General features: G+C 33.2%; 1 protein-coding gene across 1 annotated transcript in view; it reads right to left on the bottom strand.

Annotated features, from left to right (window-relative positions):
- Nucleotides 1-2,887: 2,887 nt before the first annotated feature.
- LOC128237324 (E3 ubiquitin-protein ligase rnf213-alpha-like) overlaps nucleotides 2,888-13,379 on the bottom strand; it is a 76,763-nt gene continuing 66,271 nt past the window's right edge. Inside the window, 6 exon segments of the mRNA XM_052952733.1 lie at nucleotides 2,888-5,431; nucleotides 5,671-5,870; nucleotides 6,433-6,531; nucleotides 10,224-10,415; nucleotides 10,686-10,760; nucleotides 10,959-11,187. Of these exon segments, the coding sequence (XP_052808693.1) occupies nucleotides 5,266-5,431; nucleotides 5,671-5,870; nucleotides 6,433-6,531; nucleotides 10,224-10,415; nucleotides 10,686-10,760; nucleotides 10,959-11,187 (961 nt within the window). The 3' untranslated portion in view covers nucleotides 2,888-5,265.

The raw sequence follows: 13,379 nt of genomic DNA, 5'->3' as shown, positions 1-13,379 counted from the left end.
CGGTCGGGTAAGTGGAAACATTTTTACACCTATCGTCTTAATTGTGAATGTATTATTAACAAAGTTAATGTAATTTAAAAACAAACTGATATAGTTTTGAAAGTATATATTGTCTTTTTGTATCAATATCATAGATAAACAGTTCCCATATACATAAGTGAAATAGTGAGTTGCCAATGGTTTACAGTCCTTTATACCAGAGGGTCACGCGTTCCATAACATTGCAGCTGCTGACTGAAAGCTCCTGGCACCATATATTACTGGCGCGTATATTTCTATCATGTTCACTACATAATTTGGTGCTTGGTCATTGAGTGATTTATAAGTATGTGTAAGAATCTTGTTCTCTATCCTGCACTGTACTTGGAAGACAAAAGGAGTCTACGTAACACGGGAGTTATGTGGTCATACCTAGATGTTATGGAAATGATTCGAGCTGCTGTATACTACACGATTAAAATTTAGGTTATTTTATATAAAAGATATAAAGCAATGGTTAAACGATTAGGACACCTACACGCTTCAGAAACCGAAATAGAAGGAGGAAAATCAAAGCTACGATTCTTACGCTGAGTATTGGCTTAGTTTGTTTGGTTCACTGCAAAATTTCAATACAATAGATGGGATAACTAGATAGTTGAAGTTTTGACCTTGAAGTTTTGAGTAGACGCGCTTCGTTTTAACAAGAAAACCCCTTGCGTTTAATTTGCTCACCTTGTGATAAATAGAGTAACGATGAAAGGGATTCCACATACTGACAGAAACCATTCTGTTTGTATTTTTAATAGGGATGGCAACGAGTACCCGAGTACTCGAGTACTCGATCGAACGTCCGAGTACTCTAGTACCAAATCACTACTCGAGTACTCGGAAAAAAAATCAAAAAAATCTATAAAAATCACCAAATACACGATTTACAGACAAAATATCAGATCTGGTTAGTTGCCAAGAGGACAATTAACGGTCCCTCTAATCCCCGCTCTGTACACAATTGACCTCAATCAATTAGTTGAGAGTTGTTGTGATAGTTGCAAACTGTCAACAAAGGACCCCTATTTTAAATTAGCACTGATGTCAATTAGCAAGTTTTGATAGCGGTACGAAAATTTATTGATTTCTTAACGGGCGTATTTTAACTATTTTTGCAATGATTATCACAATTGATTGGTTGATATTTTAAATCAAGAATTATGAATATTTATGAACCCAACAACAATTACACAGTACGAAAAACTATCATTTAAAAATTAAATTAGAGAGTGAACAACTGAACTTCGTATTGAATTTCATTCACTATTTTTATGTATGCTTTTAATTTTCGTTCATTGTAATTGTGATTGTTGTTTATTTCTGCAGTGCATACTTGTATAAAATGAAACGAATAAGACAAATTAAAAGCCTGAAACAACATTTGTTTTCTTTTTATATCATATTTTGTTAAAATACGTAATGAAAGTTTACTTTTTTTTGTGTATACATGTATACACAATCTTGTCTTTGCGAACACATATTCAATTTTTCCGAGTAATCGAGTACCCGAGTACTTGATTGAACGATCGTCCGAGTACTCGAGTATTAATTTTACTACTTGTTGCCATCCCTAATTTTTAAACAATGTCTTATTGACGAATATCTACAACAATGGCAAGGAAATTTTCAATGAAAATTGTGTTTTAACTATCATCCATATATATATATAATTATGTTTGATTTAATTTTGGCGACCTACAGAAAATAAAGTGAGCGCATAGCGAATGTGTATAGAGAACTTAAAACTTTATTATAATTTGAATAGGGGTACATATAGATAAGACGAACAAAGGTATTGTATGCATCAGCTTTGGCGTGAAGTTGGCTTGATAGTACCTTCTAATAAATACGAGATTGAATTTCCTGTTCTAATGATGCTTACATTTGTTCCATGAACTTCAAAGTATTTTGCGCTTTCGGTGAGTTCCTGGTATGAAGTATTCAGGTTGAAATAGTTTGCGTGTTGCCTATATATGGATCACCTTACACTATCAGGATCGAATGCCAAATATCAGTCATGTTCCTGGCCAGATTAGTAGGGAAGGAAATCACCAGCTAAGTTCATCTTAATGGATATATCGTTTAAGTACATCGGGAAGAGCAGGGGCCCCGGTACATTGCTAACATAAGACTTGTGGATGAAAGTAATGCAATCATAACAGGCAAAGGATGAATGAAATAATTCCATACCATATAAGTGTTAATTGTCCATTGTCAAAATGTATGTGAAAAACTACAGAAACGAGCGCAGTAGCCAAAATTAAAACATAAATGTATGTCAAACACAACATAACGACCGAGAGGCTAGCTCTAAAGAAATGAGTGCATGTTTATCTCGGTGAATTTGATGCATTGGGTAAATTACTAGGTCACTGGATGAAAAAGTAGAAAAAAACTACACCAAATACCTTTGACTGCATATTTAAACGACTCTTTCTCAGAATGATTGCTTTACTTGTAGTGTATAAAATAATCACTACAGAAAGATATATACGCTGGAATGGTGACTCGGAAAGACATCTAGGTCAACTCTTAAGACCGTTATTTTCGCTTCATTTTGAGTGGCCATGCTTAATATCGCTTTAGCCGTTCATGTGACATACACCACTTCTCCTGGTTTGTTAGATTTCACTGTCGTTCTTTAAATATTGACGGGGGAATGGCATTTACCCGATGAAAGCTCACCCCACACCATACCTGGATACCACTGAACTAGTTCGCAGTATACAGGCAAATGACAAGATAAGGTGCATTAATTGTGAGTGTTTCAATTAAAACCCACCGTCCGACAACGTTTCGTCATCTAATTTTATATGTGTACTGTACACGTCAAAACAGAAAACAAAAATGAAATGTGTCTGGTTAATAGTTTATTCACAAATGAAACAAGCATTCCGCATTCACGAACTTTTTAAGTCTCAAACCAAAAAAACCCAAAACACTCACACATACATACATATAAGCATTCAAAAAACATACATGCATATAAGCAACATACAAAATACAAGTCTCAGTTAAGAAAACATAATATAACTAAATCAATCTTATCTTATATAGTACCAAGATCACAAACAGAATATATGTGATGACTTTCACGTACATGAGTGGTATTTGTTTACACTTACAGAATGGTAAACGAACCTACTCATGGTTAAGGCATCATTCTATATAATTATCAAAGATTAAAAATAAATGTGTATGCAGATTCAGTGTGTGTGTACCACGTGATAAATTGCGTCAATAAGCGACATAGACTGCCCTTTGTTTCATTTAAAATAGTGAAGAAAAAGAACAGTTTCTTTATTTTACGACTTCATTCAAAGCAAAATAATTCCTTCCGATAGCATTCGTGACGTTAATTATCACGTTGTATACACATACTGAGATATATCACTAGATTAAGTTCATGTGATTTCTTAATCTGTCAAACAAATCCAAGTCCAAACAGGACTTTTTATAATCAACATAATAATGAATGAAACATAAGGAAGTCATAAAAGATCTCATATCATTTTAAACTAGTACAAGTATATGTTATCAAAGGACCTCCGTCCAATGCAAAACACTGGGTACTCCCTTGGTACGTAAATATGTAATTTAATCATTCAATATGCAATAATACATTAAATAAACCTTCAAAAATTATGCAATAAATGTCCACACATATAGAGTAACATATAATACTAAACACATTGAATACAACAGACATTATTGACAAGAGTGTATAAGTGAACTGTAACAAATAAATGTACATACACATTATATATACAGTTATCTAGACTTACAGAGGGTTTACAGTCGACATTGTCCAATTTAAAAAGTAAGAATAAATAACACAAAGTGCGCCTTATCGTCCAAGTTACAGTCTCATTTTTGCAAACAATCTTACTACCATTCCCACTATTTATATTAGGAAAAGCATGTTTGCATGCTGTTCTTCTACATAGGAAACAAAACACTATTTAACAAGACTAAGGTAACAATATTGCATAAAACATCACGGATACATATATAACCAAGATTAATATTATGTACATAAATGAATAAAATATGCATATTCAAACTTAAAAACATCAACACTAGTACTGTTTAAATACATCATAAATCATAAAAAACAATACACTTAATACAACTTTCATCTATAAAATAATGTTTTGTGTAGTCATACAAACACAATGACAACAATAAGAACATTGTCACAAATAATCGCATACTACTTAGATCAGGAAAATCATACAAAATAAGCAGAACATAAATACACCAAAACAATTTCACAGTAGCACACACATATAGACATATGGCCATTAAGATGAAGCTCATCGTCATAAGCTTACCATGATCCTTGAAAATAGGACATTGGTCATTAGCAGGCACATGTGCATATATTGTGAACGTGCACATGCATACTTAAAACACCGTTTGGGAATGCATGTACATAACAAAGCACAAGCCATTAAACTGTGTTTTTGATATGATCAGTGTGGAAACTTAAATAAGAAATAGGGATTCTTGGAAAAACTATGCTTTGGTCCAATGAGAGGTATAACATGTTAAGCTGTATTATTCACATACATGATGAATAAATGGGACTATTTGGAACAAAAATATTCCAGTAGTAATGAACACCATACTATTAATAAATAAATTAAGGAATGTACATGTATATACAGTACAATATCATTATGGGTTTTGTAACTGAAAAAATAAACAGAATTGTAGACATACATGTTCAACTTGCATGCATACTATACATCTATAGATTTACACAAAAAATGCTATAAAATATACCTCAAATAAATTCTCCAAAGCAAACATCACATTGAAAGCTTTGAATTCTGGCTTTTGCTGAGGACAGAAACGAAAATACATCTCAATAACACAAGAAGTAATTGAATCCTTCAAATCAGTAACAATATTCAATGACAAATAAACAACAATTGATACCATAACACATATGAAACAACCACCATACACTAACAGACTAAAGGAGTTTTAAAATGCAAAACATCACAAAACGGATTGAAGGTTAAATATATATCATTATTTTAACAGTCTTAAAATTATTCATTCTGTTAAACAGTATTATGACATGTACATTAAGAACAACTATCTCGATATCTAGTATCCAAAAACCGTGAAAGTTTGTTCCTCTAACAGAGGGTTTCATTTATAAGAGTCATATAAGGCACATACAAGTTTGTCTTTGACCTATAATGTTCCATATACAACTCTTTTTCAGTGTCGCCTTCGTCCCATTTTCTTTCGAAGCGTCGTATATCCCATAATCCATGTACACACACAATGTTTGAAGTGTATTTCCTTTGGGAATTCCGCCAAAACTGCCGTGTCTAGGCATGGAGTTTCCATTAATTCTACAAAGGCTAGAAGCTCTTCACCAAGCCTGAAAAACAGATATGATGCTAAACATTAGCAATTATATATTGAAAAGAGAAAACGATTAGATCACAATATATGTTTTATGGAAATACCTGACAAAAACATTTAACTAATCCATGTAGCTTGAACATACTATACATAATCTTAATTATCGTAATTATAAAGAAGAGCAATTTAACATGTCTTCCATAAGTTGCAATCAAACCGAACAACAGTTAAATATAAGGGAAATCAGTAACAAACCTGTTCTCCGTATTGTCAATGTAATCCTCATCACTGGTGTTTTCTCGTCTGGCAATTCGCAGGAGCATAAATTCATGCAATATTTCTAGAATGCCAGAAAGCTTATCAACACTCAGAGTTTTCATGTAGCCACCGAATGATTTCTGCAGCTCCTCGGACAGCTCGTCATGGTACGGCTCCAGCAGAGTCTCAAACACTTCCTGAAGGTTAAAATGTTCGTTCTGATTTTACGTACGTGAAATGCACGTAAGCGGACTAAGCTACAGTCGTTAACCATTTTTTAGTTAATAATTAAGCTTCATAATTAACTCTAGGTTTGTATGCCGTCTCATATAATGACAAAAATAGCTAAATACACCAACTGCAAAACACAGGATGGTCACAGAAAACACCATGTAACAATTGGTCTAATATCTAATCTTTCGATGCTTCCGTTGGCAACCGCATAAACACAAACCAAATTTATGTAAGTTGTTTTAAGTTTTTTAAGAACTTAAGGGGTTCTAGCAATATTGAAAAAAGCTGGAGGTATAAGTACGAGAGACTTATGCATAAAACAGGGTTAAGGGGCCCCTTTGAATTTGTTTCCAATATCATTTATATGAGTTTCTTCTTTACGTCATACAGTTTTAATGCCAATGTCCGAGCACAAGTCACTCTTTACATCTGTACACTAAGTCTGAAGTTAAAAGCTCGCGATCCAGATTTCATGATTTATCCTGAACAATAGAACCCCAAGTACTAAACATTGTGAAAGTGTACCTGTTTTGACGTGAAATGTTCGACCATAAACTTGGACTTCAAGTATGACAACAGTAACCACAGAGACTTGGCATGCTGGAAATCACACGACTGTCGAGCCTGGAAATATACAAGTAGTTGTCATAAATGACTGAAACAATTTACCATTTGGAACTGTTATTGTTATTCTTCTACTAGTTAAATACATTTTTCAATAAAGGTACACCAAAAATATCCTTTCTTGATCAACCAAACTGAATTCTACTTGTAAAGCCTCTTGAAACAAGAGCTGTCACAGAGACAGCGCGCTCGACTATTCCGCCGCTTTTCAGTGTAAGGATTGAAAAGTTTTGGCGAAACATGATCACTGTTAGATTAGATTTAAATGCAATACATGATGTGCTGAGATATTAACATAAATGTACTTACATGGAACAGTTTAACCTGAATTTTTTAGTCTAATAATAAAGGGCCATTATTTGCAAAATACAGTTATCTAACATGGTTATTCAATTAGTTTGGGTGGTTGAATACCATTGTGTAAAGTCTCAATGCAATACATCAAATAATTGCTGAGATATTATATGTGTGCTAACATGCAAGACCTTAACCAGAATTTCTAAGTTGCAAAATATAGGGGCAAATAGTATATAATATGAAAGATTATAAGTAACACCCTGCGCGAGGGTCGGGATGAACCTATCTTACACGAGCGGCTATGGTAGATGCTTTTTCTCCCACATCAGTTAAACAAAATTTAGTTAAAATGTATTTTTTTGCTGGAACTCTTTTGTGCTTAGTGAAAATAACTGCGTACGGATATGCGATAATTCGTGGTTGTCATGGATATTGGCGCAGTGATTCAGAGTGTGTTAATGGTCTGATCGGTCTTAAAATAGTTCTAAGAAGAGTGAAGCATTATTTCTTGAAATGTGCGTGAAAACTGTTTTCTGGCGACATTTTAAGCGAGAATTAATAAACAAGCGTTCTAAATATTGCCACAAGACAAGGTTTCCATGATGCGCTACAGACGACAGTCTTCAACAAGGGAGGTAATTACAATGTGGTGACCACTAAAAGAAGTTCCATACGGGCATTTTATCTTCGCCCGTGGGCAAGGTAAGAATTTCTAGCATGGTTAAATTAATGGATCTACTTATCTGAGGTGGGAGAAAGAGTTATCTTACTTAATTAAAGAAGAAGGTTAAATGGTTGGGAGCATGTGTGTAAAGTTTCAATGCAATACATGATGTATTTGCTGAGGTATTGACTTAAAAGTGGTAACAAGCAAAACCTTAAACAGAATTTCAATGACTAAAGAAGGGGCCATTATTTGAATATAATGCAAACTAGAGTCATATTAAATGCAATTTAGAGTTATCTTACATGGTTAGTTAAGTAGGTTGGATGGTTGAGTACCATTGTATAAAGTCTTAATACAATACCTCAAGTAGTTGTTGAGATATTAACCTATGTGTGCTTACACGCAAAACCTTAACCAGAATAACTTAGTTGAATAATAAAGGGCAATTATTTACATTAAATGCAAACTAGAGTTATCTTACTTGGTTAATTAAGTAGGTTGGATTGTTGAGTGCCACTGTATCAAGTCTCAATGCAATACCTCAAGTAGTTGCTGAGATATTGACCTATGTGTGCTTGCACGCAAAACCGTAACCATAATTTTTAAGTTGAATAATAAAGAGCAATTATTTGCATTAAATGCAAACAGGAGTTATCTAACTTGGTTAATTAAGTAGGTTGGATGGTTGAGTAGCATTGTATCAAGTCTCAATGCAAAACCTCAAGAAGTTGCTGAGATATTAACCTATGCGTGCTTGCATGCAAAACCTTAACCAAGGTGTGACGCCGACGCCGACGCTTGGATGAGTAGTATAGCTCTCCATATTCTTCGAATAGTCGAGTTAAAAATTGCCACATCCCGCTCTATGTAAAATTCATACTTGAACAAAGTCAACAAACATTTTAGTGATTTACACGTACATCTCTCGCGAGCTAATGTTTTTTTTTTATATGAACATGTACAGGTACATGTATTTTTCAGTCTTATGTTAAGTTTCTAATACTTATTGTCATGCATAATATGTGTTTTTTGTTCGCTTCACACAAAACAGGTCGTGGGTTTGATACCCATTGGGATAATGTTCTCAACGCTTCACAAAAATGACACCAGTTTCTATCCTGAAATCGAACATTAGCATGGCTCATATCAGACTTTAGGGACTTGTTACATTTTAAAAGGTCAGCTATTGAATATGCTATCAAAGAGTGAAATGTGAAGAACATTTTTGATACAATGACAAATCATCATCAAAACTGCAAATGAAAGCTCTACTGCTAATATTTATTTAAAACCTGACAGAATACGATATACTCTGCAAAAAAGCATTACTAACGCCTTGAAAGGTGAAGTATTTTAGGCTTCGATTTACTAAATTTTGTTAAAAGAGAGTATCTGCCAGTTGCACTGTGGTGCCATTCATAAAATAGATTGAAATTTTAGTTAATGAGCCGTTTTTTTTACCTCAAGGTCATCGCTAACTAGACCTTTGACATACTGATCTCAAAATCAATATTGTATAAGGGTCTTCTACTGGTCATGACCACCTGTACACCAAGTATAAAGCCTCTGGGTCCAAACGTTCAATAGTTATTGAACGGAAAGGAATTGTACTGAAGGACACGGCAGAAACAATATGTACCCAACATAACAAGATATGATGCTAATGGCAATACACATTCTGACCGAAATTGGTGATGATTGAACAAAGGCTTCTTAGGTTATCGATCGGACAATACATACTTTATGTAATGTCTATAATTTAAGGGTGCTTACTATAGAGTAACTAGAGCAAAATGGCTGTTTATCAAACTTGTCCATTACATTATGCCTATACACGTTCTTACGAAATTTGGTGATAATTGGAAAAAGTGTTCTAAAGTAATTAATCAGACAAGACCCATTTAAGGTAATTTCAATACTTAAGGGCGATAACGCTCGAATGAAAAAGTGATATAAATGTTTAGCAAAACTGTCAAAGATAATATGCCCATACACATTCTGATCATATTTGGTGATGATTGGACAAAGGCATCTTAAGTTATTGATTGGACAAGACCTATTTTAGGTTATTTCAATATTTTTAGGGCGATAACTCTCGAGTGACTCTAGTAATATGGCTGGTCAATGAGTGTGTCAACGATATTCTGCCCATACACATTCTGATCATATTTGGTGATGATTGGACGAAGGCTTCTTAAGTTATTGATCAGACAAGACCCATTTTCGGAAATTAATAATTTTAGGGCGATATAGGGCGATAGCTTTGGAGTGACTATCGATATGGCTGTTATTGATTTTGTTGAGCAGATTATGACCATACATATTGTGACCAAATTGTTGATAAATTGATAACTGCTTCTTAAGCACCACCCGCCCGCCACAGGTAAAACTATTTTGAATTGGGGTATAAAAACAATAACCTGGTAAGAATGATTTTTGTTTTTACGAGCCAGGCTTTGTTTTGATGGAGTTTTCAATGGGAATATTTGCGCACATTCTGATACTGATATTCTTTTCTCCTATGTGAGGTTTAAATCCCTTGTTTTAATCTTCGAGTCATATTGTTTAAATTGACAAACGAAACTTTTAAAAAAATCCATTTTAATAAAAACTTTCACTTTGAACACAAGTAAATTTGCCATAGGTTAATTAATCATTTTAGCGTCTAAACGTCATTTTGATGTTGTCTTCACGATTCAAATTAAAAATGCATAAAACAAACGCAAACCTTCTGACTTGTCATTGCATGCTCCATCTGCAGTGTGTCGACCATAAAGGTGTTCAGATTGTCAGATTGCTGTCCCCCTGCAGTTTTGAGGAAACTGATGGCTATGTCGAGGTTGTCAAGAAATCGGCACAAGTCTGGTAGTCTCTTTATCTCTTCGCTTATCTGTGTCTTTACAGCTAATCCCAAGGTTTGCTGAGAAATTGGTTAAACAGATAAATTAAATACATCATATAATACCAACATTTCTGAAAATACTAGTACATCATAAACCATTTCACACTAGTCGTTGTATTTAGAATTGTGGATACGTTTAACATTCCATCATAAGGACCTTTAAGCATAAACAAAGGCAGACATATATATATATATATATATGAAACTATACCTGTTTCTGTTCTTCACCAGTCAGATAACATTACACAATAATGTTTGAGTTGTAATACAAATAAAAGCAACTGTTACCTGTGGAATTTTTTCTTCCAACTTTTCGAATACTGCAGCATTTGTAAATTCTGTCCGATATACTATTTGGTCAATCTAAACAGAACGACACATATAAACAGTTATATAACAGCAATGAGCTTATTAGTAATCATAAACAAAATAATAAATATATATAAAATTAATTCATAGCACAAGATGCATTTAAAATAATGCTAATAATTTTCCGTTTGAGCAAGTAACACCCGCTAAAAAACACATTAATCACTTTTATCATACCGCATGAAAATATACCTGTAAGTAATATCCAATGTCTATTCTGGACTTTGAGAAGAGGAACCTGTCCATGATCTGACGTTCGAGCCCAGCAAAGTCGTACTCTATCTTTGTACCCTTACCCATCTCAAAAGTGTACTGGCAGTTGGCTAGAACGAGGGGTAGGATATCCTGCTCGTGGTTGTAGCTGATCAGGTCAGCCGACGTTGCCTCCATCGGGGCCACTGTCTGGATTGAGTTGCGATTCCTTTCAAAACAGAGTATTTAAATGTTAGTATGCATTTAAATGTACAACAACAAAGCCGTCTTGATAAAAAAAGAAAAAAAAGAAAAAACGAAAAGGCGAGATCAATTTTTAACTAAATAAATATACATAGAAATATTTCAACAACACAGTAAAGAAATTAATGAGACGACTTAAATTCGATTTTTGAAAAAAATCCAAAACATATGGTTTTAATATTTAGACACATTGGGATATTTATTGACAAGAATAGGTTATTAAGATTGGTCCACACATTTTGTACAAGTTAACATTCCCAAAAAAGATGTTCCATTGTCTCTAAATATTCTGAACAGAATTGGCATAAGCTGGAGTTTGTGAGCTTGCATTGATATAGGTATCAGTTTTTGGTTTAAGTCCAAAAAATGTATTTGTACTGGAAGGTTCTTATTGTTATACCAATGGTGCATATTAATGGCAATGAAAATATTTTATTCCACAAATTTGTCTCGAAATTTATTTCTTAGGATTTGATTCCATTTATCTTTTTTACCATGTATTTTTTGTATTGTATACAGAATTTTATTCGGTTTTTGCTTAGTATTTTCAATCTTTTGAACAAGTGAGACTATGTCATGATTTACAACTAATTCCTCTTTCAATTTATGTTTTAGCTTACTCCGTTTACTAGCAGTAAGCTGGTAATACTTCAGAAAATCAGAATTGCCCATGGTATAAAGAAGTTTTATCTCGTCAAATGTGTCGAATTCTTTTGATCTGTAATCAAAGATATGTAGGACAAGTTTGATACCATTTGTTCATTTATTTTTATGTCGGAGTTATTGCATAATATTGTTTTACTTGAACTTTTATTTACAACAAATTTGCTTATTTCAGACCATAATAAGAGTACTTCAGCTAAAAGTTTGTATTTATGTACAATAGGATTTGTATTGATGCCTGTTTGTTTCATACAGTAGTCTCTTAACCCATGACGTTTTGATCGATTTCTTAAACATATAAATATTTGGAACTCCATCTTTAAAATCGTTCATTAGTACTTTCCTTTTTATCTTGTCGGGTTTATTATTCCAAATGAACTAAACAATTGACGTGTTAATATCATCAAGGATGTATATAGCTGGTGAAACTAGAACTGTCATGGGATAGATAAGTTTTGAAAGCGCTAATTTTTTAACCACTGTAATTTTTCCCAAAAGCATCAGTTTTCTGTGTTGCCAATTTTTTAGACAATTCTTGAAACTTTGTAGCTTTGGAACGAGATTATTTTGAATTGTATTGCTATTGCTCTTGTTAAAAAAAATTCCAAGTGTTTTGGCTTCATGACTGTCGTTTCTTACTGATAACCATCTAAGTATGCAATATATGATGATTTTTAACTCCCTTCTCTTTAAGATTATAGATTTTGATGAATTTAATTTTAGGCCAGATATTCTTCCATAGTTATCTACTGTTTTTATCAAAGTTTCGAAATATGTTTTGGATACATCATTAATATATGTAGCATCGTCAGCAAAAAGAGATTGTTTTATTTCACTGTTATTAAGTTGCATCCCTTAAATTAGGTTATTTTTCTGTATTGTACTAGATAGCAGTTCAATACAAATGATAAATATAGAAGAAGAAAGTGGCCATCCTTGTCTGATGCCTCGCCCAAATTGAAATTCTTCAGAGAGAAAACCATTATTTATTTTAACACTATTGATATCATTATAGAAGAGTTTGACCCAGTTTATTAAGCTTTCACCAAAATTTAAATGTTCTAGACATTTAAATATAAATTTGTGGTTTAAAGTATCACAGGTTTTTTTTTCAAAATCGGCAAAAAATATTAACCCAGGTTTATTTGTAATTTTAAAATAGTTAATTCTTTCATCTAAGTCATATGTTTTCGCCAATGTATCTTCCATGAACAAAACCTGTTTGAAAAGGGCTTAAAACTTTATTTTGGATTCTTTTCATTCTATTTGAAATGGATTTTGTTGCTATTTTATAGTCAACATTAAGTAAACTTATTGGTCTCCAGTTTGAGATCACTTCTAAATCTCTGCCTTTGTTTTGAATTAAAGAAATTAGTAAAACCCAAAATATCTTATAAAACTCGGCAGTGAAACAATCAGACCCTGGGCTTTTTTGTTTTTTCATCTCATTTAACGCTTTTCTGCATTCGTATTCTGTTAATAACACCTTCGCAA

The sequence above is a fragment of the Mya arenaria genome, chromosome 6, assembly GCF_026914265.1.
Source record: "Mya arenaria isolate MELC-2E11 chromosome 6, ASM2691426v1".
Taxonomy (NCBI): domain Eukaryota; kingdom Metazoa; phylum Mollusca; class Bivalvia; order Myida; family Myidae; genus Mya; species Mya arenaria.
The sequence above is the reverse complement of the archived record's forward strand: the minus strand, read 5'-3'. Positions and strand labels throughout refer to the sequence as shown.